This window comes from Styela clava, chromosome 8 (assembly GCF_964204865.1).
Source record: "Styela clava chromosome 8, kaStyClav1.hap1.2, whole genome shotgun sequence".
In the NCBI taxonomy this organism is placed as follows: Eukaryota; Metazoa; Chordata; class Ascidiacea; order Stolidobranchia; family Styelidae; genus Styela; species Styela clava.
The window spans coordinates 3,340,195-3,366,158 of record NC_135257.1 but is presented as its reverse complement, the minus strand read 5'-3'; the positions used below and the strand labels follow the sequence as shown (position 1 = coordinate 3,366,158).

Here is a 25,964-nt window from a genome sequence, read left to right as displayed (position 1 = left end):
TTGAATACCATTTGTTAAATTATTGATTGGATTTTCGTGACACCGGTCATAGCTGCGACCATGGGCGGTACGATACCTAAATAGATGTGTATTAAAGAAACAACACGTTGAACAGCCAAGAAATGCTTGATTTGGAAATCAAGAATGGAATTTCACGAGAAAGATATGAACTTGTATCTCGCTCCCCTTACCCGTATTTGTTGGTGTTTAAGTAGCTTCAAATATTATTGTTTATTATATATATTATGTATTATATATTGTTTATTCATATTATCGTTTGTACTGACGCATGTTATAGATATTGGCCGGTCGGTAAAGGAATAATTTCTTTAGTATCCACACTATAGCAAAGTATCATCGCGGAGTCGTCAGGTGTATTTGCATTAACTTGTCATATATTAGTAAGAAAGCCCTCATCTATTTATAAGTGTTAAAATTTCTTGATTCATTTTTGTGAAATGCTGAGAAAGCAGATTCGTTCCTTTTATTATACTCATACGAACACGGACGTATATAGTTATTCCTTATGGAAGTCAGTTTTCTCGTGCCAACTAACAATAAGAGTTTTGTTATCCCTTATGGCGGTGATGTAAGTCAGTAGGTCATTTTTCTTATGCCAACGAAGAACCAACAATGTGAGTTTTTTGTTTTCTTTCAATATGGAAGTGATGCATGCAAGTCAGCAGGTCAGTTTTCTTATGCCAACAAACAATAAGAGTTTAGTTATCCCTTATGGCGGTAATGTAAGTCAGTAGGTCATTTTTTATGCCAGCGAGCAATATGAGTTAGGGGTGTCCGCATATAAGTACGTATAAGTGAAGGTGCAGCTTACCACTACAGTAAAAATATCAATTACTAACTTTTTAGAAAAACTGGCAAGGAAAAATCTTGCACTATTTTCGAGTGATAAAGATCCATGCGTTCATTACAAGCATACACTTTCCAATCTGTGTATGAACTTTTTCAAGCTCGGCATTAAAATTTAATGAAATTGCGCTGGGTTAAGACGTCGGACCAACTTATCTCTTCTTTAGAAAGCGTCGCCTTAGTAAAAGTTTGTTTTCAGTTTTTATCACAGAGGTTTTGGTTCGTTCGAGGAAGTACGGATAGTCTAATTTGTCACTTGAACCTTTTTCGTGGAAATTCGTAATCTTTATTATTTGGAGACTGCATGTTGGAAAGGGACAAAGGGGGATTTTACGTAAAAAGCGTGTGCTGATGACTAGTTCCATTGTTTTTGATTTTTCCGGTATTCCACTGGTGACTGATTTCACAGCGACTTAAGATCCCACAATCGCGGCCATAACAAGAAAACAACTATAGTATCGTTATCTGAGTCATAAAAAAGCACTGCAATATAGGCCATGTGAAGCTAATAAAGTACAATGTATAGCCTAGCCATAAGGTTTCGTGGACTTCCCCTCGACTGTTGCAAAGATGAACTATATAGGTTGTCGCTTTCGACTTATTTGATGGGGCTTTCATGTTATTTTTAGTCTGGGCTCGCGACGTTTCTTACAAGTTCCCGTTGACGGGTAATGCTGTAAGTTAACATTGCATAGGAATATGGTCTTATAAAATACATAGTGGAAACTAGTTTTATCATTAAGACTTATGACGAATGAGGCCGTCAAGATTGTCTTCGCAAGACGTAGTTATGTAGGGTGACCATACGTCCTCCTTTTGGAGGATTTGTCCTCTTTTTTCGTTAAAAAATTTGCGTCCTGCGAGGACGCTCTGAATTGTCAAAATGTCCTCCTTTTTCACTGGATTTAATCTTAAAAATTCTCTTATATTATCAACAGTTGTATTGTTAAGAAAATTTCAGAGTCAATAGAGGCTTGTAAGTATTATTATACATATACCAAGCAATGCATTGCGATGTGATAGCATGCACACGGGTTTACTTTAATTAAATGCTTACTTGATATGCTTACTCGTTCATGACGTAAAATCGTTTTGTTCTGCAATTAGGTTTTAGGTCATTTCACCTCGTATTTCGCAATCTATGAAAGGTACGTTTTTGGCAGAAAATTACGCCAGTAGGCCCAGTTTTACGATATTTAAATAATAACCTAGCGATGTTGACGATGAATAAAGGACTGCCAAATACTTATGGTCTAAGGACAAACAAATTGTAGTTGTTATTTTTAATAAAGACGAAAATGCATCATTTTATTGTCGTCACTTTGTCTATTGTCACTTCTATGTTCAATACTAGAAAATTTAGTAGATATATTATAATGTATATCTCATGCACAGATGAAATGTGGTTCTACCAAACAATGTGTCCTCCTTTTAGGGTCTGGAAATATGGTCACCCTATAGTTATGTATATTCGGTAGTTTTGTTCAGACGATGCCCTGTATGTCGAGCAGCAGCATGCTAGTTAGAGGAGTACGTATTCCCGGGCAAAGTTATGATTTGACCAAATTAGTCATCCTGGTGGTAGTAGCCATATCCCTTCTTAACGCCATAGACGCGACAAGCCGAGACGAGTTAAACTGAAAATAATTCGTGAATATTCCTCATTAGGCATTGATGCAAAAATATTAAACCTTGTAGGGGTATAGGGTGTAAAAATAAGACACTTCCCAATAAATTCTTTTTCAAGGGTCGAGTGGATTTTAAATGACTAGCGTCCATCGCTAAACTGTATTAATTGTCGGATTGACTTGCAATGATAGTAGATGACAGAACTGCATCTCTCCTTATCAATGATCGCATTACTTTTACAAACTTTGTGTTCCTTACGTGTGCTTCTCTGTGAACTCTTAGTGTATGAGACATTGAATATAGTAACGTATATTCAAATGTAATGATTCTAAAATGTATTGGTACTGTCCGCCCTGATAAACTATTTGATATTAATTATTGATGTCTGATATACCAAACGATTTATGAGATGTTTTTTTCCGATTGGTTAACGATGTTACCGAAGACAGTTGGATTGGAAGTTCAAATATATACCATTTTAAAATGAAATTTTAGATTCATCACTGTTTGAATAAAATTACGGGCAACGCAATCCGAGAATGTTGCATTCAACAGCTGTAATGCAACATTTAGTTTTAATTGAAGATATTTTAGTCCCGACTTTTTTTTTATAAGTTAGATTGTAATAAAGAACAAAAAATCAAATACAGTATTGAATTGCACCCAATTTCGTTGGATTGCATTTCCTTTACGCATCGATTCTGAGTTTTTTTATATAGGTTCCCTAATGCAAGGCATGATTACAAGACTAAATTAATTGAGAACGGTGACCGTACATTTGAACCCATGTGTATATCCGCGGGTTCAATCTATATGCGGGTGCTAAAACCCAGGGATTGGGGTTAGTATGGGTTTCAATATCCGTAAAACAAAAGAAAAATTTCATAGGTGCAATAGTATGCAGGTGCAATTTTTGTGGGGTCAAATGTAATGAGACCATTGAAAACACTCGCAAATCCAGAAGATGATTTATGACAATCTTTCCCTGCATAAAGGGCGATGCTTACCAGAAATCAATCGGTAGTTTACGAACTTAATGGAGTAAATCTTCATTTTCTGGTTTAGCGTATCCAACACATTCATAACTTTCAGTAACTTTTTCAGCATACATTATTATTCAAACATCAGTCTCAAGTTCAACAGCGACGATGTATCGCTTGATAAATATTTACTCTGGGGATTCGTTTTGTATTGGTTTGATGTTCCCGTACGTTCTGTGCCTCCGGGCATTACGCTGTCAATGCCCGAGGCAATATTTAGGACGATAGTTAACGTTACGCAGACCATGGTACAAGCGCCGGCATTTCCTCGAAGGACATGTCGAGACTGTAGGTTGATGTTTTAGAATAGTTCATCAGAGTGAAGTTTGTAAGATAAGGCGCAGGATATTATTAAAATGAGTGTGTGAATGAGCTTATTTATGCGGCACGTCGTATATATTTAGGTCGCATATCCTAAGGTAGAAGACTAATTTACCTATTATTGGATTGTTGTTACCAAGGAGTTCGTTGCATTTTTTTCTAGGTTTCAGGTTAGAGTCTTCGTTTAGTCTATTGTAGGGTGGGCGTTCATGATGTTCAGTTAGGTATAGACTGTCATGATAAATCATGGGTCGACATTAAGATTCCGTGAATATATCCAATATACTCATGTATTATAGTCCACAAACATGGTAATTGTTGATCGAGCTGTGCCTTGCCCACTTCAGAAACTTCCCCAATATCTTTTCCAAGAGTTAAATTTCCAAAATAAATTATTTAAAGCTTTGGAGTAACTAATTAAATTTCGTTAATAATGCCCTGCGAAGTGTGATATCCCGTTTTACAATGCTTCCTCAGAAGTGTAAGAACAACATGGCTGCAAACATGTATTGTGTAAATGGCCTACAAATAAGAATAAGTTGAAATTGGAATTGAAAATATCTCTTATCTCAATTGCCTATTCGACAGACAAATTATAATACTACTTACAGATATCTGTGAAAATATTCTGCATATATCGGGAGGATTAACTGCCGAAACCGGAAGCATTCTCTATATACCGCTTTGGAAGTATCAGGGATAATCTCATTTCTATGTGTGTTTATCCTTACGCATACGTGTTTGTGAAATTATGTCACTGCTGACGACATTGACTGGAATGGTTTGCTTTACTTCCAAACAAAGCGTATGGCTATCTATATATCGCGAAAATGTACAAATGGCTAGCAATGACCGAAAGAGAAATGTAAAGAATTGTTCAATTTAGTGATTTGCTTTCAATTCGGCATACTAAATAGCATTCCTGGTGTCTTTAAAATCAATGAAACGCACAACGAAATTTCTCAAACGAAATGTAAACAGTGGAAGTGAACAGCACAGAATTAGTTCAGGACATAAAGCACAAACGCGGGCGCGTGGCTTGTAGCGGTTCAAGTCAATATGATCTCGACGACGAATAAGTAGTAGTAGTACTAGTGAATTCTACACAACCGAAGTATCAGTCTAGAAATTTTTTTGCCCAGAGCTTAAAGCTAGAGAATACACTGGCAATAACGTAATAATTTGCGGGCGATCTGACTTATTAGGGCTTTCGTATTTTCAAATGACATCGTATCATTATTGAATATAATCTGATGCAGCCACGTAAAAATTAAATATTATTAGTAGTTTGGGACTCAGAACACGTGACTAACGTTACAACAGATATTTGATAAAATACACATCAGAGACACTTTGTTGCGTAACTGTTGCAATTTAGCCTTTTGTCGTCATAATAGCTTTTCGCCATAATCTTGATTGCAATTACGTAGGCTTTTAGGTCTCATGACAGGAATATAGGAGATCGATTGACGAGATTTGACGCGGATGCTACCAAGTGCTGAAACTAGGGTGGTAATAAATCTTTATTTACTATTTTCAGCTGTAGAATTGATTTCATTGCACCCGGAAACGTAATATGATTCTAGTTTAGTATAACTATTCACCACAAGATATGATTTCGGAACTTCTTGTTGGATCTAGTCGAATATGGGTAGCTATTTTGGCGTTATACACGTGTGCCATGGTTTATGGTCTGATGTCTCTGAATGGCGACACCAGTTCACGTGCAGAACAAGTCTCAACAGGACTAGAAAACGTCAAAATGGAATCTGTAAAGGACCGACTGCTATATGATTATGATCCTTTTCTATCGTCATCTGAGAACGTGGATCCAGAATTATCCATTAAAGCATTAGAACACTTACCTAGTGATTTTCCATTATCTGGCGGTTTAGCTAAACCCAAGCCTTTTTTAAAAGCGGGCAATGCAAAAAAGAATGCCACAGTAGTTATAGGCATTCCCAGTATCAAGAGACAAGGCAATGATTATTTAATATCAACTATCGAGTCATTATTGAGGCATTTGACTCCAGAACAAAAAAAGGAAACAGTTTTTATGATATTTCTTGGAGAAAGCGATACTTCCTATCTCGACGATAGAGTGCAAGAATTACAAAAGAGATTTCCAGATGAATCCATGAGCGGCAGTTTGGAGGTAATATTTGCTGGATTTTTTGCTTCAATAAATAAACAACAAAGCCTGTATTGCTACCTGTATTGCTGTTTTATGTAAGCTTTTGATTTACCGATGGTACCATTCCGCGTGTACATGTAGTACAATATGCGGCGACTTTGAAACCCAATTCAATTTTAACGTGAAATCTTTCACATTAGTGTTCATAGATTTTTGTAGGAATCGCCATGATGGTATTAAGTCATAGCGATTACCAGAAAGACTGTTATTAGAAAATTGACGAATTGCATAATTTTTTTTACAAGACAAGATACTGACTTCGTCTTTTGTTGGAATAGCAAAAGGGGATGGAAATTTGTTCCCATACATTGTTTTGCGTTTGTCACGTTCCTACTTTGATCCAATAATTTCAATTTTTCCAGATAATCAGCCCCCCAAAAAGTTTGTATCCAGACTGGAGTAAAACTGTACGCTCCAGTTTTGGGGACACATTAGAAAGAACAAAGTGGAGGTCAAAACAAAACTTGGATCAAATTTTTTTAATGATGTATATTTATCACTTAAATCCAAAATACTATTTAATGATGGAAGATGACGTCATGGCATCTAGAGAGTACATGACTAAGTTATTGAAAGTAAGTTTTCGATTATGTTGTCACATTGTCATATTTGCAATTTTATGAACTCGGGTTAAGAATTTTAGGAACTAAAATGCAGTGCTTGAGATATAATAGTGCATCTACCATCAATTTTATTTTTAATATCTGCAAGTGCAACAGAAGTTGTTGATTTTTATCCATAATTCAGTGGTCATCAACCTTTTTTCTTTCTTGGCCCACTTTCGTTGCACAAAAAATTTTGTGGCCCATTTTACTTTCTCATGAATGAAAACAACTATAAGAAAAACAATAATATCTTTTCGCAAAGATGTTCGTTTCCACTTTTAATAATTTTCAATGATTACCTTTTACAAATTGCCATTTAGTGGCGAACAGCATTATCATTTATTTCTTAATTAATACAATCAAATTTAACTAACTTCTAGCAATTTTTAATTTGTGGCCCACCTGAAAATGTTTCTGTGGCCCACTGGTTGAAAATGGTGACCTAGCCGGCACTTTTACAAAACAAGCCATCCCGACGCACTTAGGAACCTAGTGGATTTTGTAAGGACAAAATCCTATCGGTTCGTTCGCTAAAAATTTATGATGAATAAGTTTCTGACGGACTGGGTCTAGTACTTGAGTTTGTTGTCTGCGATATCAGCATATTATGTAATATAATTATGGAGATGCAAAAATTTTTACGTTTTTTATCATTTGCAGGCAATAGAATCTAAGAAAAACAGACCGTGGATATATCTATCATTTTGCGGGCTGGGTGCCATTGGAAAACTTTTTCGACGGAGAACATTACCACTGTACGCTTCCTTCATTCACTCTTTCTGGAACGCCAAACCTCTCGATTGGCTTCAGGTTGATTTTGCGAGGTCGCGAATATGCAGTTATGACGAAACTGAAAAAACTTGTTTTAAAAGATTGAAAAGCGTAACACCGGAGGCTCAGCCCTCCTTATTTCAACATATTGGAAAGTAAGTGTAATTATTTGTTTTATTCGTATATGTACAATCGATCGTCGTTTCGTTGAGTATGAGCTCAATTGTGAATATCCCATTCCAACAGATATTAAAGCATTGCTTTTGTATAATATTATTCTTCCTTATCTGTCTGAATTATATTTTCTTCTACATGTGAAATGACTGGTGCGGTTTTCGGACTAATTTGTATTTTTTGCAGCTGTGCAGTGTTGTACGATACGTAATATGTAATCACTATTAGCTTTCATCGTAAATTCTCCATCAATTTGGCGATTATGTATCCACTATAATGTAAGCGCAGCCACCCACAAGGTGTGAAAAAAACAGAGCCGCTTGTGTTAGATTTCATGAGTCTACACCGATTTATTATACCATTGGGCTATATCGTAGGCTCGGGTACATCTAAATTTGTCTGATCTCGGACTGAAATCTTCCAGCAACGTTCTGATCTGACTAGACTGTATCTAAGATCCTTTATTTCTCGCCCATTTTCCAGTATTTTTGTAACAGACGCATTCGCACGCTGTTCGTAAGCCAACAGCTTTTTTTCTGCTGCGACCACACACCCGTACTAAAAGCAATAGACAATAGACATAGAACGATTTAAAAACCCGCCTTGGGAGTTATTACGTGTCTAGACGGCATTTATCGCCCACATGGTGAAGACGAAATTGCACATTCTCATTTCATACAGAGCCATGGATAGGCATTGCGAATATGTGTTAGAGTTAGAGCTTAATAATTATCCATATACTGACGGCAATTTTCCAATTGCCTTCTAATCATTAGGGATGGCGGAATCGAGTCCGGATTCGATTATAGAATCGATTCTTCGCAAGATCGAGTAGGATCGATTCCGATGCATTGGAATCAATTCTCGAGGTTGAAACTGGGATTGCAAACAATGTGTAACGTTTTGTGGCAATTCCTTCACATATATGTATAAACTGCTTCACTGCTATGTTGAGTTGCTACGACGCCGAAAACTTCACTACACTATCTCGTATATATATATATTTCGCTAGAAGACTTTGTCGCCTATTTATTTTTGAAATCTCTGTGGGTTCTGAGGAATTGTTTTTTTTTGTGCGATTTTGTCTCCTGTGACAGATTGGATACCCATACTACTTAGTTTCGGCCTTTTTGTCCTTGAATTTGAATTTGAACATCGTTCTCTTGTTTGATTTCATATGGTATTTCTTAGGTGGGTATGTTTTTTTGGTAAGATATGTCGAGGAATCGAGAATCGGAATCGGAAATTTAGAAATCGGAAAAGAATCGAAAACTTGTAAGTACTCATACTTGGCATCCTTACTAATCATCCCCATTTTTTGCAGAGTTTCTTCATTACCAGGGAAAATTCAAAAACTCAGAGATGGGAGATTTCGGCAATGATGAGGCAATTTTCAGTGCCGTTTCACTACTCAATCGAAAGATGTTGACCAGAAGAGTCAGAATGCGCGTATTGCCTGAACAATACACAAACACTGTAAAACTTTTACGAATTATGCCCACCGGGTCCATTTTGTTACGAATATGTTTAAAGTCTTATATGGATGTGGCATTAAATCCAAATTGAAAAAATCACAGTCAGAATAAGAGTACATGTTTTTTGGGGGTAGGGGGGGGGGGGGTATTTTAAATGCCTTTTTCGAAACTATTTTTTTTTTATATATAGATATACACACAAGGTTATTATTTACTGCAATGTTTAATATATTTCAATGCCAAAGATGAACAAGCGTGTTCGGAATCTCATTCTCATGTGAGCCAAGCATGTTGTTTTTGTTTGACAGCATGCTAAATAATCTTACCCGTAAACTTAAATATATTCGGTAAATCTACCGCCATGTTAAAATAAATTTTGGTATTTGTAAATGTCTCTTCAATATATATGTATATATAGTCGAATTTTCCATGTGCTTTTCGTGCAGGGACTGTAGTGTCACTTCAAAGTGATTGTAGCGAAAATACAGTCACAAAACTGATTAGCACTGCATGGAATTCATGCTTTGTTCAGTAAAACCTCAGAATGAACCATCGTTGTAAAAAAGGCAATCACTCCGAAATTTTGTCAATTTGACATTGTCTTTAAAAATATCAAGATCACATCCCAACTTAAATTTTGTTAATAAGCAATTAGCAAGCAGTTAGTGTCATTTATTTGGAGGCTTTAAATTTCCGTTTGAAGCGTCACCAGACTATAAACGTGAGTTCTCGTTGGTGTCGGGCTAGCTAAGTTTCATTGCACAAATTACGATCACAACGACTTCCGCACAGAAAGTCACAAAGTTATTTTTGGCCAGCACATTGCGCTTAATGATCACGAATGTCCTTGCATGTTACATGCTAACGTTGCACCAATCGAATGATATTGTCTAGAAACACTATGCTTCAAACCAGGGCTTCCCAAACTTTTGAGCTCGCGGCCCCTTTTGATATATTAAAATTTTTCGCGGCCCTTGATTAAGTTAATAATCCCTAACAGTTCAAAATATGCATTTTTGATATTTTATTGACATAGCTAATTCCCAGTTTTTAGTAGGCCTACTCAATAACAAAAACCAGCACATATTTACTCAGATTAAGGTTACTCAATTATTCAATGTAATGAGTGTGAATGCTTTTTGCTTCATAGCAAGTCCAGCCGTGGCGCAATGTTTGTTTATGCAGGCCTAAAAGATGAATTACAATGTCTGGCCACCGATGGGCTGGTCCTTATCCGAAAGTGTTCACTCTTGTTGATCAAACTTAGCATAAGGCATCTGTGCGCTGCAAATTATCAGGGTAAAGTTCATGGCGCACCTACACAAAAAATATGCTGCTTCAAAATAAAACACAATTAGTCATCGTTAATATGTACTCTATGCCTTTTGAAGCTAATCAAGGTTAACTTTTCTTTATTACCTCTGCCTAGTTTTTCTTTAAAATGCTAAAAAAAATAACTCATGTCCGATAAACTCGGTTCAGCAAATGAATAAACTACAGCCTACGAAATTGCAGCATGTATGGTTTACTTCTTCTGTTACATTGCAATAGATCCCTAACACGGTATGAAGATGTATTAACTCGGAATCGTAAAATGTTTGTTTTACACAGTTTTTAATATTTGTGTTTCGAATCAAGAGACTGAAAAAGTACAATAAATATAGTACTTCGTGCAAATTTGGTGTTCTTTTTGCGGCCCCTAGAATTCGTTTCGCGGCCCCTAGTTTGGGAAGCCCTGCTTCAAACCATGTGCGCGCCGTTTATCCCAGTGTCCCCATTGTATATCGTCAATCTCAGCCTTGAAAGTTTATATTTCTCAATAGAGAGCGATTTCAAAATGTGTTTGGGAATTACTATGGTGTAAATTTCAACTCGCACTTTACCTACGTAAATATGGCTCTTAGACTCTGACATATAATTTCTGAAAATACCATTAATGGCCGTCTTTGATCCTACATGCTCCAGTTGCCAAGAACACAACATTTTCTACAGCAGGGGTGTGCAACCTTTTTTTTCAGGAGGGCCAAATATACATGTAACTGGGTGAAGCCGCGGGAAGCACCTATAAACTCTACCTACGAAAGTCTCTGAATACGAAAAATTTGTAATTTTCATCGTGTATTTCTTTGTTCTTTCTTCATACCATGTGTACCTTAATAAAGAATTTTCTTCTTGCGGAGGGGTTTCCGTAATAGGAACGAAATTAATCTGTTCCAAGACCCTTCGTAAGTAGAAAATTCCGTAAGTACGGACGCTCTTCACCTGAAAATGCATTAATTCGCTCCAAGCCCCCACAAAACTCGGACATAATATTTGACTGGGCTAAGATCGTGGAGAGTGGGGGTACGGCGTGCGAGTATAGTTCTATTTAGTTTTGACTGTTACGCGTATCATCGTCTTCTCAATTGAAACTGAGGGAGACTTATTGTACGTATCCACGGGAAACGCCATTATGTTCGGTCATTATCAAAATGAAAGAATGAAAACAATTAATTACAACACAATTTGCTTCTAGATTTATTGCCGAGGCCGCACAAACTATCTCGACAAAATTGAAATATTTGATAATAAATGATAAAATATTTTCAATCAAAAGCATCCACGACGTGTAATAAGCACTTCAAGTCAGCGCTAAGCAATAATTTTACAAAAATAATTCTCGTAACGTTGGATTTTTCGTATCCAGAGTCTTTCGTAGGTAGCGTTTCTACTGTATATGCAAGCACAAAAATTGATTCTTTTTGTTATTGATCTTAAGGCAGGGGTCGGCAACCTACGGCCCGCGGGCCGGATCCCGCCGGCGGAATAATATAATCCGGCCCGCGACGCATTACTGAATTATAGTAACAAAACAGCCGTTTTTGACGATTATATTCTCTACGTAACAGAATTTATTGTGTGAGACGCGTGTAGAATAAATTATATTATAATCTAACAGGTATAAAATTGACAATTACTCGTTTAATGAGCCTATAATATAATTATAATTAGACAAATGGCAACAAAACGAATGAAAGTTGATGCTGAGTGCAAAGGGATCAATTGCGCCGAAAATATTCACATGAAATTTTTTGAGATGCGCAATGAGGAAAAAAATCTATATTCTATTCTAGAAAAGTATCACTGCTTCATTTTTATAATAAAAAGTATCATTCGTTCGGTTTTCAACTATCTAACAATATATGAGCGAATTCAGTGAGAAAGACACGCTTTTATAACATTGTGTATTTTTCAACAAGATCTGTCTAGCTACTTTCACTGATATTACAGTGGGTATAGGCCTACTACTACTACTACTACCGGTAGGCCTATAGGGTTTACGACGCAAGGAGATTGAAATTGCTCGCACGTTTCAAATTAATTAAACTAAAAGCTCGTTTCTCGGGCATATCCTTCAAAATTGGCTCTTCTCCGCGAGCCGCACAATTTTTCTTTGCGGGTCGCATTTGGCCCGCGGGCCGCAGTTTGCACCCTCCTGTGCTACAGTATTACTCATCAGCAAATAACATTTGATTGGCGTATGCAATCTGATTAAATGCAGCCGTAATTATGGGTACGTCATAACTCTTGTATAGGTATGTACACTTACACAAGCTACTGAAGAAAATCATCCATCTTTTTCACGTATACAATCAGGTACTCCGTCAGATATGTGGCGAGCAAACCAGTAGAACTCAAATAATAGATTGCCTCGGTGTTGTCAAACGATCAGGTCAAAGAGTTATATCTTTGATTTGTGGCCAGAAGTTTGCTAGTCAAATGCTTGATGTCGCCGGGGAACTGAAAATGACAGGATCAGGATGGGCATGGATATTGTGGAGCGATATAATAGATGATATACCAATGCAAGATGATATACCTCCACACGAAGGTATGAAAAATTTCGCTTCATCAATGTGACGTCGTCACATCGTCGAAGCTTCCATATTAGTATATTTTTTCAAAAATTCTTGTGAAATGGATAGTACTCACTGGAATATATTGTAGAGAACCACCGATACCCTGACGGCTTGAGATTCATTGATAAAGGACGACGGTAATTCTAAACCTATATATTCAAAATTTTTACAACCGTGTGAAGTCGAATACTTCTTCCCATACGAACAGCCAATCTTTACAAAAACCTTTTTAATGAAAGTAAACTATTTGATGCTATGAAAGCATAGAAAAAAACTTTCCTTATAATTGACAATTGACATCGATTATTTCTAGAAACAAGCGTGAGATGGAAGACTAATACTCCCACATACCTCCTTGACATACCGGGATTACTCGCCATAAAAACATACTATTCGCGTGGACTTCTTTTTGATGATTTTATATCTGAGTATTTGAAACACAATTCAACGAAAGGCATTGAATTTCCAACAATAAAACGGCTAAAATACGTAGATTCAATATTGGCTGCGGTTAATGGTATCATTTCAATGGAAAATACCCCTGACGGTAAGTATTAAAGTATATGTCTGACAGCCTGTGTCGGACAAAGAATTGCCCAATTAATTAAACAAGAGCAAACTTCCGCCTTAGCTCTAAATCCGTGCGGTTTGCAAATAATTGTTGACAGGGTTCCGCGATGAGCCAGCCCATAATAGCATATCATGGGTTCCATAAGAATGAAAAGAACTGCTCTAGATGCCCTTACTTACTAAGGCTGTGAACGGAATGATGTCTAGTTGGGCATACCCACATTTTGCCATTTCTAATTGGTTCTAGTCCGATAGCTAATCCAGCTTGTATGTATAAGCTGATTTATCGTAAACACTAAACAGTATATAAATGAAGTTGTCAGACTGGTTTATTTCGTCTTCAGTAGTTTGTAACCACTGGTTGCTTGCTAAGAGATGATTACAGAGACAAATTTCTAATGAAATATTATACATAATACTTATATATGTGTATATTTAGATGATCGTATTTCATTGTTGCATCACGTCACGTCTGCAAATATAAATTCATCCGGAGTAACTGATAATATTATTTTGGATCCACAAAATCGAATTTCACGACATTCCGTTAGGTTTGACGTTATGAATTGTAAAGATAATGGAAAGTGGTTGAAAATAGGTAATTGTAGACTTTATTGATGTCTTTTTGTTGCATTTTTTGTTGTGGTTGACAATTAGAAAAACTCAACACCATACGAGTGGAAGAGAAAAAAAAATGTCCCAATTTATCCTGTTTAGGCTATTCATAATTCAAATTTAACTGAAATATTTTTGAGCTACTTGTAGAAAAAAAATTGTCGTGAATAGAGGTAAGTTAAAATTTTCGATTGTACGTTACTATATTAGTATATTTGATGGTCATTTATGACCCAGTCAAAATCTTAGTTAACATCACTCCGGACGACGTTGATTGAGAAGATCTTTTGAGCAAAAATTTCTTAAAGCGAAATATATTATGTATATTTTTCAACGTATGATAGGGGTTATTATACAAATGGCAATCGGAACTATTGTCATCCTATTTCTAGCTGTTTTCATGCATTTTTATTGTTTTTTGTGGATAATTTACAAGATTAAGAATTTTAATTTACAGTACGTTTTGTTGGCCATCGGTCATTGTCGTTTACATTAATATTATGGTTAAGCTTGCGTTAGAACTCATGGATACTACAGAATTGCTGTTTTTCTTGAATCTAGGAGAATGGACAGACAATAATGGTGCATTGGAATCGTTGAGTCGGAATTTTACACTGGATATGGATCTGGATGAATTGCTTTTACCTGGAGGCGAAATGGAGATCAGTTCATATTTAGCCCAGCTGCAGTTTCAAGTGTTTGAAGTTGTCACAATTGATTCTCCGCCTTTTGTCTATATAAACAAGACTAAGGTAACAGTAACACAAGACCAATGTTTTTTATTGTCGTTGTATAGATTGACCTAATGATTATCTCCAGGGATTTCGTATTTCACGTATTCTGGAAGGTCCGAGTGAACTTTTTGAATATTTGTGTTCATTTTTGTACGAAACATAAGAGTTGGGAGGATTTATTTCTATAAGTTGCCAGTTGGTCAGTATAAAAATGCAGTTGTCGTATACTGCATCTAGTTTGTCTGCAACTAAGATTCTATCTTGTATATAACAATCAGATTATTAACCAAATTAAACCGAACTTCTACCACCAAAGACGATTTTAATCATCGATATATCGAATCAAAAAGTTTCAAAACTCTTTACAGCACGAATAAACCGATATACTGGCGTAGAAAAGCAATAATTCCACGTGAAATCATATTGACTTGGCTTAAAATTATAACATCTTCTCCAGGGTGTACTTAGGCTTAAGTAAGGCTTTGATGAGCGTACTTTTATTACCCTAATTAATTTCGATTCTTGCATCATAATTCAAAATTAATTTAGTGATTGAAATTAATTCAGTAAAATCTAACTCATACTTATCTGACTCGTACACCTCCACCGTTTGAAGTTTTCTTAGCAGATTTGATTTTTTTCTCCGACGATTTATGTACGGAAATGCCACATGGTAAAAAATGAAATTTTTGTCATCTTGCATTGGTATGTCATCTATTATATACATCGTTCCGCAGTGTCCATGCCCATCCTGATCTTTTATAAATAACTTTCATTTTTTCATTATGAAGGTTAGTCGAACATTTGAAGTTGGAGACAGTTATGTTCAATACTCTGGATTTTGCATCGATCTTTTTGATGCTCTGAGCAAGGAACTTGGATTCCAGTACAATATCAGAAATCTTGGAAAAACGGGAGAGTTTGGATCGAGAAATCCGGTAAATAGACTCAAATGTATTACACTGAACAATCTTCAACTTCCCCCTACCTAGACAGATAAATTGTGATATCAAAGTTTTTATATGTACATTTGTGTGTGTGTGTGTGTGTTTTTAAATTGAATCTGAGTACAATAACTGTGTGGATAAATGACGTTTCCAAACAATATTCTATCAGTATATTAAAGCATAACCCAGTGGTTCCCAACCTTTTTGAACACATTCCTCCCTTGGACTACTACGCAAAACTACTCTGACTCTGTACTCTGGCTTTTGTACATACATGCATGCTACATGCAAATACAAAGTACAATTTCTTTCCGAGAACATTCAATTTCCTGCTTGGGGAGGAACTTCTCCCCGATTGGGAAATTTGGCATAACCAGTCCGTGTTGTGAACCAGTGCTTCTCAATCGGGGTTACGCTAAACACTTATTGGGGTTCCGTGAGTTGTGGGAGTTCTGTAGGGTTCCGTGAAGGTTCCTCTTTGAGCGGACTGTGTTAATTCTCATTCGGATGTTTGCATAAATATTTCATTGAGCAACATGCGGCCGATTTGAAGGTTGATGAGAGGAAATCAATAGCAGAATTTCTGCGTTGAATTTTTTGTATTTATCTTCTGTGCTTTTCTTTTTTACTGTAAGAATGTCTGTCATAGACTTTCATACATTTATGGGACAACTTCACGACAAACTGAACCTACGAGCCTTGTCTGTTCATTCCTTTGGCATATATTACCAATTGAAATTAGAAATTGACTACTAGAAATTAGCGTTCAACTTTCTGACCATAGTGCTAAAGACGATTTTGATTGAGTATGAGTATATAATTAGCTCACTGGGATGTTATTACACATTCGAAATAAACATTTTGTTTCCCATTCGATTGTGTCGAGCATAACATATCATAATACAACCAAACACTCCCATAACTGCCATACACCCTGTTTCTAACACCAGCATAATTTACTTTGTAGAGATTACTAGATATAATTCTCATCTGTAGTGAATTTTTATTATCTTGATTTCAAGCTATAAATCAATTTAAATTCGTAGGTGAGTGGACATTGGAACGGATTAATCGGTGAACTGGTATCCAGCAAAGCTGACATAGCTGTCGCACCTCTGACTATCACTGAAAATAGAGCAACAGTGGTTGATCTAACAAGCGCGTTCATGGAGGTTAGAATGTTAAAACTTTGTATTTCCTACTGTATTTATTTATGCTAAATTAGTGATCACTTAGTGGTCACTATAGAGCTTTTTGACTAGACAGTGAAGCGGGTATTGAAGTCTTGCTTAAATTATATCAGAACATTTTGACAAGATTTCCATGACCATTCCAATACATTTTAACGGTGTGAATCCTGCCTTTAAAAGTCATTTTCAAAGTAGTTGGATTCGTTATAAAATGTTCAGAAATTTTAGCGTGCCACATGTCTAATATAACATTTAACTCAGTTTCGCATTTTGCAAAATATGGCGCATCGTCGAAGTGATATGAACTCCTTCGAACTTGATAAGTAAATGGTAACAATACATGCCTAACATTATTTTACGACGTTTCGATTTAAAAGTAATTCATTTTCAGACGAAGCTAAAGTTTGCCATTAATCGTGATGCAATTATGCATGGAACAGATTCATTCGTCTATGGACGCTTCTCGTTTTTGCATCCTTTCAGCACGGAACTATGGGTAGCTCTGATGATAAGCGTGATATTGATGGGTATTTACCTCACCGTGATTTCTCGACTGAGCCCCTACGGGGCACACGGACACTACTTCCAGAGCGAACGAGGAGCGGAATCGAGCGTTCGAATGGCCAGACGAAGAAGTAGCGCCTTTCTTCCGTCGAGTACAAATTTCCGTCGAAGTTCTTTGGGTATTTCTGTAGACAAGCGGAAAAATTACGGAGCTCAAAATTTAAATGTGAGTGGTAATGATTTGAATGACAATAATGATAAAGAAGTGTTAAAAAATACGGCGTTATATGATGGAAATAACGTTTTATACAATAAGGCACATAAATATATACATTTTCTGCTTAACTGTCTACTTTTTGACGAATGTGGCGTGAGCGATGACAATCTTTCGAAAAGCGCGTCTTATTTTGGGTGGCAAATAAATAGCGCTTTTATTTTATAATGGTAACTATAGTGAAATATGCCATAGTTTAATTTTATTTTTAAGATAATTTCTGAATCATTTATCACGATAGGCTTTGTGTAATTTGACGATCTGACAGTGTCTTCCACTATAAATTCATGCTGACTAAATATATAATATATGCTTCTGTTATATAAAATACAAACCAGCAATTTTATTATCGTACAACATGTTATATTTCAGCATGGTAGAAAAAGTGCTGAAATACATAGACAAGGTAAGTACTAACGTTTTTCTTTGTATCAATAATGTTTCAATATTTGATGTCATTAATGGAAAAAGTTGCTCATACATCATCTAAATACATGCAGGAGTTTGACTGTTTGTTTATTATTCAAAACTACTTTGAACAATAATATGCCCCCAAAATGATTTTTTGAAATCCATCTAGAATTAATTTACGACCTTCTCAACTTTTCTTCGATGAAGTATGAGTAGACGTCCTGGGATTTGTCTTCAAAATATTTCATAAAATATTTACACCGAGAGCACTTTCATACAAGACTACATTGTATTATTTTATTTTCTCTTCAGCAAACGTATATCAGTCTCGTACCAGGTCTCTAACTACCCGACAAGTCATCCATGATTTATAGAAAAGACAAACAACATCGAGTTGTAAAACAATTACAAATAGCTAAATTTATTCTAGCGCTTACTTTCACTTTAATTATAGAATTTTTTGGAATTTGAATTAAACTGAACTATCAGTATTTTTTATTTATTGTTGTACTTAGGCTACATGTGATACTAATGTTTTATTCCCATCTTCAAATATTAAATGTTTTTCATAAACTATACACTATACAGTGGAGTCAGATTCAGATGAAGAAGAAGAAGAACAAGTGAGGCAAGATGCTCGCCGATTTATGTCTATCAATAACGCATTATACTTTGCCTGTGCTGGCCTTCTTTGGCAGAGTCCCGAATGTGTGCCTCGCGCGCTTTCGGCAAGAATCGCTGCTGGAATTTGGTACATGGTTGGCGTTATTATTGTTGCTTCATACACGGCAAATATGGTCGCTTTTGTTTCACAGACCAGGTGAGTAGGTACCAGATAAGGAGGGTTTTCTAGGGTCATGATCAATAAATGTGACGTAGGAATTAACTGATTGGAACCTGTTACAAACAGAACTACTTTTTACTAAAGAGCAGGGTCGCGGAGTGTTGATAGTCTTAGAAAGTGTCAATAACATCCTGGTATACCAATCTGACCTTGTCAGTAGTTCCGGAATTTCTGTGTTTTTAGAGAACCCCTGGTCGTTCTATTCAAGTGTGTATGCTGCAACTCGATGTTAATTTCGTTAGATCATTATTAGTTCGCTTTCCAGGTTGAGAATTATCTCTACAGCAAAAAAATTATGAGATCTAGAATTTGAATTCGAAGTGACACACAGCAGTCAGTTTACCTAAAATGGTCATATCATTACTCTAAGCGTTTTTTGCTTTAGTACCACAAGTCGTCTTAGTACTGTTGAAGATCTACTAAATCAAAGAATGATTTTACCTGCCACAGTCGCTTCAAGTTCCGTCGACAGTTTGTTGATGACATCAAACCTCGATGTAGCAGAAAGACTGCATAAGGATATTTTGCGCAACCCAAGTAAGAAGTATTGATAACGTTCAAGTTTTATTGAATCAAAAATATATTGTAGACAGCAATCCTCGTCATTTCTTCATAAAATACGCTTCAAACAATGTCACGCGCACCCACTCAAAATTTAGGAAACTTACCCTAGAAAAAAGTTTGGACGAGCGACAACTGAGGAGATACTATAAGTGCTCATTGCTTAACCTCATAAGTACCAGCAAAAACGTATTGAGGAAAAACTTGAAGCATCTCCATAAAACGATTTCGGTAAGAAGGTACACCACAAGTAAACCATCATGACTATCGCGACTACAACGCAATTGCGTAAATCATATCGAAGCACCAAGCGAAGCCGAACTGTTGATCGAAAATCTGATTCCTATAGTTATTTTCTAGAAATTTCGTTGCAACCTAACGTAGCCTCAGTGTTGAATTTGACCAATCGTGGAGATGTAGCTTTCATATGGGAAGGAGTGTCTCTGGATTATTTCGCGTCTAAAGATGATTGTCACCTAACTACAATTCCATTAGGATTTGGCAAAGCATCTTACGCCTTTGCTCTCAAGAGAGGATCCGCTTTTACTGGTACTATAAAATGTTTTTCGTGTATACTATGATTATGGTCCTTTCGTATAGGAAGACCTTGGCAGTATTTAATTTTTCATTATCGTAAATTGAAAATGCCGTATGCCAAATATAAATATTTCTACGGGAATCAACCCGTTTCAGTATTTTATACATAGAAAAATAATAAAAAATCACTCTATGTGATTTAGTGAGACAAGATTGAGGCATTGAATTTTTCATGATTAGATGTGAAATTACTGCATAAATACTTCCTAGCGCCCTTTTTTTTTCAAGAAAAAAAATATTCAGGGCTTTGAGATTCAAACCTTCTTTCGCAGAGGCTTTTAATCGCCAGATTTTAAAATTTCGTCAGACTGGATTTCTGGAAGAATTGTATGACAAGCATTTTAAGGAAACATGTATGGGTATGAAACATTATTTGAATTGTTTAGCTTATTTATTCAACGTTTACCTGTATTTTGTTCACGTATTTGTAAGGAATTGTACTTAGCGAAGAATATTTTATTCATACTGGAGCATTCGTATATCCAATATCTGATTTTATAAACACATGTGCATTCTTAGTAGTGCATAGGTATTTGGAGTCGGTGTTAAGCATGTTGTTAATGGAGTCGAATCCGGAGTCGTATTTCAAACTCCCGGGAATCGGAATTACAAACTTTCGAAGAAAACTTGTATACTCCGACCCACTGCATCTAGTCAACGATTTGAAGCTTTAAACCATGCTCATAGTACTGTGTGAATTTCGACTGCAACCCACGCAGTGACTATAAAAGGCGAGAAAACAAACAATGTATGTTTTTTTTTTTGCTTTGCATAGAAATTAAACAATGTTCGGGCTCACGCAAATCAGCCGGCTTTTATAATAGTAGAGCGTGAAAAGCGCTTTGCGAACGTCACGCGAGGAACGATTAGGTCTACCATACATATCTTTCAGGATCATCGACGGAAAGAGAGACGTCTGAAGCCTATGATCGACTTACGTATTCCAGTCTGTCCGGTGTTTTTCTTATGATATCGGTTGGTGCAGCAATCAGTGTGTTGATGATTGCGATTGAATGGATTGTTTCATCTTTTTCTGAAATCGATCGGACAGATTTGAAAAAACCTTCCGACTTGTCATCGGCCTTAAAAATTAAACTTCAAAGATTGAAAGTTGATTTTAACAGTAATTGGCTCCCGTTCAGAAACATACGAGAACATTGGTCTAAATTCAGGTATGTAAATTTACTAACTGCACAGAAGGTTTTATACTTGTAATGAAAATCTCCTACTAGAAGGACTACAATATACTGTGAAGATAATATAATTTTTCCCTAGTCTCCTCAATAGTATAGCAAACATCATGTGCAACAATTTTTAAACTCCGTGATCTTCCGTGAAAACCTCAGAGGAAAGTATTTTATGAAAGTCTGCATTTTAAACAAGTGCACGATTGTTGTATTTATATCTTGAGCTTTTCCTTTTGTAATGATTCTTTGATTAATTATATAAATGGGCCATTCCAAGCAAAAGTTGAATTCCATCAATTTTTAAAAAGTGTAGTAAAAGTAATTTTTTTTTATTTTTGATATCAAAAGACATTCGAATTTTATTGGACTGCATTCATTTCATCGAACAATTTAAAATTTCACCCAGGTTTTTTCGATGGTTTTTAAAAAATGGCCCTAAATGTAGAAATTTTGGTATAATTGACATATTTTGTGATGATTCCTGACACAAAGTGTTTGATTGTGTGGTACAGTTATTTCATATGGAATTGACGCACTGGACTTAAGTTAATAAAGTTTAAATGTTTGCAGTGCTGTAGAACATTTCTTCACCCATTTAACGATTTATCACCAGAATTTTAAGAGATAATAGACGCCGCTATTCCGAAGTGGAAAAATGTCCTGAAGTGTCACGTCCTGTAGTGTCACATACAATATGCACATTATTGGCATGGATTTACAGTGTTACATTAAGTAACTTGAGAAACACATAGTGGGGTAGTTCAGCTACTGCACCAGAAAATATTATGGGCTCCCACTGTACCATCGCAAAAATTTCCAGCACAACACATCGTACTGTTAGTGCATGGTGGATTTGCCGTCCTGTAGTGTCATGCTATATTTTACTATATTTTTTTTATCTACTAAGTAAGGTTGGGTGTAACTTTTGTGCAATTTTTTACATATTCAATAAAGCAACTGATTGGACAATGAAACAAAACATGTAGCTGAAAATGTTAAAATATATTGAATCTAACAACATGCAAAATTTCTGGAATTGTCCCGTAGTGTCACTTGGAATAGCCCATATATATCGCAAGTTTTGTTATTATTTCAGACCAACCAAAGAGACTGACATTCCGACCAAAATAGGTTTTCCTTCTGAGCAATGGAAAAGATTTTCATCCAGTGTTGGTTCCGAAAAACTTCATCCCGGTGAATCTATATCCGATCCAGAATTATAAATACATTGAAAATATGACTGGTTCTCATTCTGTTTATATTTGAGCATTGTTCTCTTTTTTTTATGAAGAATACAAATTTGTGAGTGTTTTTGAGTAAAATAAATCAACACAATATTATAAATTTCTATTGCAGAAATTTGTGGATTAGTTTACGTTTATCGATACATTTCGTGCCTCATATGATGATTTGTTCATAAGTCATAACGGTTTAAAATCAAATGCTTTTGCGTAATATTTGAAACCTAAATGCCTCCAACATTTTACAACAATAGTCAGCGTCGCCCACTAAAAGATCAGGCAAAAATGAATACGATATGTACAAAGTCAAATTTCCTCATTTGTATACTTTTAACATTTATTCGAAAATTAAATAATTAGCATAATATGACTTTGGAATAAGCCCAAATAATACAATCTTTGAAACCGTCTGTAATCAAGCAACAGATTCGCGGTCATTGTCTTCTATAACCTTTCCCGGCAATGGAAGATTTGAATCTGAAGATCCTAACGCTGCCCCATTGTTGTTATATACATATGGCGAAATACCGTTTGTCTTGTCATATCTTTGCTCATCTTTTTCTGCAAGAATTGAGTATCCGCCACCATCAGGATCTGATGAGACGTCCTTGCCCTAATAAAATGGTACGATAGAGCTTTTAAATTAAAGTGATTATCTATAGTTAGGCAGGTACTTAGATTCCGCTGATGTCTTCTCAGTAGGGCTGGGCATATTGAAACGAATAGTACATTATTGCAATAGGTTTAGACGAAAATTTTAAATTGGAGCCATCTTGCTTCGAGGTTAATCCTTTATTTTCTATGAAGCCATATTTTTTTTAATGCAATTCTAACATGGATCTTTTTTTCCACTGAGTTATCGATTAAATGTGTTGCTCTTGTGTGTGGCAACTCGCGGAACTGAATGATTGATTCTGAATGATGTTTTCAGTAATTTATGTATCTGGAGAACCCATTACAATAAGAAAATCACATACAATTAAATTTGAGTATTCAAGATTCGATTCTAAAAAAATAATGGATTCGATTCTGAAATCATCAGGTATTTGAAAATGCCCAGCCCTAGTCCTAAGCAACAGTGGCTTTCCATACGCACCAAAACCTATATCGTTGTCATGTACTCACATTAAGGGATATATTTCCAATATGTTCTAGATTTGGTAAAATACTATGGTATTTTAAATTGACAATTATTGATTTAAATGTAATATTATATATATATGACATGAGAATAGCTCAATTTCCAGCCGAACAACATTAACATATATATTATATATATATATCATACACAGATAGACACGACAATTGATATTTTAAAGCCGGAGAAAGAAAGGGCTAAGCATATCGAAAAATACGGAGATCTCCAGTGATTATCAAATCGCGATATGTAGCATACTGCAATGTCAAATAATTTTCACCTTAATCGTCCAAAATTTCTGCCTAATGTCGCTCCATCTCACAATATCTTGTAATGACTTTTGTCGATGAAGTGAATTTGCATCATTTAAAGGCATTGAAGACATCGACGGTGAAACTCCTCGATTCTGGGAAAAGTTTAAAATTATTTTAGTTCCGTGGTTAGAGATAGATGCCTAATTGTGAAATATCGGAGTTCTTACATTGCACAAGAGTCGAACTAACCCGATTCAAATTTAAGTTTGAGAAAAGTGAGCCTCTAACCTAAGTAATGAATGTTTTCCCGACCCTTGACCCCTGGAAAAATTATTTCATACTTTACCATTGTGAAAATTTTGAGGCTGAGTATGAGCTGGTTTTGCGTGTTATCGCATACAAAGTCGCAGACTACTTTTTATTACTGCAACTAAACCAAAACTCCCCGAATGACAAAATAACCATCGAGATATTTGATCTATTCATAAATTTTGGATACACGATTAAAAATTTACAAATGGCTAGCGAAACCACGAAAACGTGATAATGCTTACTGTCGCCCTGAAAACCTGTCTGAGTGAAAATAGTAATTGAGTAACTGCTACAGTTTCAGTTGTTATGTTAGACATCCCCCTGATTAGCCAATGTTACAAAACTTCACAAAGCAGATGTATATATATAAATAAACTGATTTGTACTTTCTTGAAATCAAAAATATAAAACGTCTTCAGTCAAACTTTTCAATTAAAAAAAACTCACTCCTGGTTTTCTTTTCTTTAATCTCCATGTTTGATTGATATGAGCATCCGGGGATCTTGAGTCAGGTAAACTTTCAATATCATCCATTTCGGTGTTTAAGTTTGTACTCGGATCACAGACACGTCCTACAAAAACAGATAATTTTAATCTAGGAATAACAAAGATGAAACGCAATCCGGCATTTGTTATATGAATTTGAGTATCAAAAGCGTCTAGGACCCTTTGATAACAGTGAAACTCGGTACCTGAATGACTACACAGGGTATTCATAACGTCCTGTTACAGTCGACATTTTGTTATGGAGTCAGTTCGCAATATACCTTAACCAGGTTTGTTTTATCTTAATCAGTGTATATTTAAGCTTTTTATTTCATTTATTACACCTTTATACTACCCTTAGTTGCAAGAAGCACATACCAGTTCTTTTATCTAGTTTAATACAGAGTTTTATATAAATCCTATTTTGTTATTTTGAGATGCATAACATTAAGTTATCATCTAGAAGTTCAAACCTTTGTGCTTGTAGCATAATTTTGCATATTGATATAAAGTTGTCATCAAATTTAAAGGTGCAGGAGAAAGCGTAGTTTTCTTCATATTACGAATAAGTTTTGAGCGACCAAACTTCCATTCTGTATCAGACTGAGCCTAAATAAAAAACGAATACGATAAGTTGGATTTAGAAGTTTGAAGCGATGTACTCGGTAATCACGATCGTCTTTGGAGACAGTCCAAGTATCTAGCACGGAAGTTATCGTCAAATTTTTCTTGTTATGCAATAATTTCATCAAAATAGCCTCATTGCAGACAGCGTTTTTGATGATAATACTCCTGATTTTAAGATTCGCGCAAATTTAAACAGTACATCGATTTGATGATATCGTTACCAAAACCTTTCTTATTGGAAACGATGTTGACCTACGGATCGTTTTGTCTTTTTGTTGCTGTTGTTGATCATCATGTTAGTATTTCTTTTCTCTTTCTTGTGAAAAAATCGCTTTACTCATTACCTACGAGACCAATTGCCTCGAAATTTTCAGTAGTTAAAAAACTGATATTTTTCTCAAGAAGGCTATTTTATTCATTTCAAAAATTTTGATGCCTCTATGGAATTCGTTTCTTGTGTGCAATGTCGCCGTTAAAATTAAAAATTGCGCTCCTTG

The 25,964-nt window shown here is 35.7% G+C and overlaps 3 protein-coding genes across 5 annotated transcripts in view; 2 read left to right on the top strand and 1 right to left on the bottom strand.

The window, feature by feature from the left end:
* Positions 1-22,758, top strand: part of LOC120346784 (glutamate [NMDA] receptor subunit 1-like) — a 35,354-nt gene extending 12,596 nt beyond the window's left edge. Inside the window, exons 3-16 of the mRNA XM_039416605.2 lie at positions 12,713-12,947; positions 13,289-13,522; positions 13,985-14,143; positions 14,722-14,912; positions 15,686-15,832; positions 16,888-17,013; positions 17,423-17,761; positions 18,182-18,215; positions 18,809-19,040; positions 19,450-19,601; positions 19,986-20,174; positions 20,495-20,581; positions 21,115-21,394; positions 22,506-22,758. Of these exons, the coding sequence (XP_039272539.2) occupies positions 12,713-12,947; positions 13,289-13,522; positions 13,985-14,143; positions 14,722-14,912; positions 15,686-15,832; positions 16,888-17,013; positions 17,423-17,761; positions 18,182-18,215; positions 18,809-19,040; positions 19,450-19,601; positions 19,986-20,174; positions 20,495-20,581; positions 21,115-21,394; positions 22,506-22,632 (2,532 nt within the window). The 3' untranslated portion in view covers positions 22,633-22,758. The remainder of the gene's footprint in view (positions 1-12,712; positions 12,948-13,288; positions 13,523-13,984; positions 14,144-14,721; positions 14,913-15,685; positions 15,833-16,887; positions 17,014-17,422; positions 17,762-18,181; positions 18,216-18,808; positions 19,041-19,449; positions 19,602-19,985; positions 20,175-20,494; positions 20,582-21,114; positions 21,395-22,505) is intronic.
* On the top strand, positions 5,376-10,753 carry LOC120346800 (alpha-1,3-mannosyl-glycoprotein 4-beta-N-acetylglucosaminyltransferase A-like). Of its 2 annotated transcripts, XM_039416629.2 has the most exons (4): positions 5,377-6,012; positions 6,414-6,626; positions 7,317-7,582; positions 8,926-10,753. In XM_039416629.2, exons 1-4 carry the CDS (start codon positions 5,470-5,472, stop codon positions 8,981-8,983), a joined length of 1,080 nt encoding a protein of 359 aa, XP_039272563.2. In that variant the 5' UTR covers positions 5,377-5,469; the 3' UTR covers positions 8,984-10,753. The 2 variants fall into 2 exon arrangements, with proteins under 2 accessions (XP_039272564.2, XP_039272563.2); XM_039416630.2 differs by lacking the exon at positions 6,414-6,626 and having other exon boundaries at positions 5,376-6,012.
* The window catches only part of LOC120346782 (uncharacterized), a 31,679-nt gene continuing 28,465 nt past the window's right edge, over positions 22,751-25,964 (bottom strand). Inside the window, exons 34-37 of one of the 2 annotated variants that reach the window (XM_039416602.2) lie at positions 25,314-25,449; positions 24,802-24,926; positions 24,069-24,194; positions 22,751-23,263 (exon numbers count right to left, since the gene is read on the bottom strand). In XM_039416602.2, coding sequence (XP_039272536.2) covers positions 23,066-23,263; positions 24,069-24,194; positions 24,802-24,926; positions 25,314-25,449 — 585 coding nt within the window. In that variant the 3' untranslated portion in view covers positions 22,751-23,065. The remainder of the gene's footprint in view (positions 23,264-24,068; positions 24,195-24,801; positions 24,927-25,313; positions 25,450-25,964) is intronic. The other variant, XM_039416603.2, reaches the window with a different exon arrangement.

What these genes read in the sequence shown, in the direction of transcription:
- LOC120346800 (XM_039416629.2), top strand. Translation starts at nt 5,470, where the DNA reads ATGATTTCGGAACTTCTTGTTGGATCTAGTCGAATATGGGTAGCTATT. An exon ending in CCATGAGCGGCAGTTTGGAG is followed by an intron (nt 6,013 to 6,413) that starts GTAATATTTGCT and finishes CAATTTTTCCAG; the next exon opens with ATAATCAGCCCCCCAAAAAG. An exon ending in TTATTTCAACATATTGGAAA is followed by an intron (nt 7,583 to 8,925) that starts GTAAGTGTAATT and finishes CATTTTTTGCAG; the next exon opens with AGTTTCTTCATTACCAGGGA.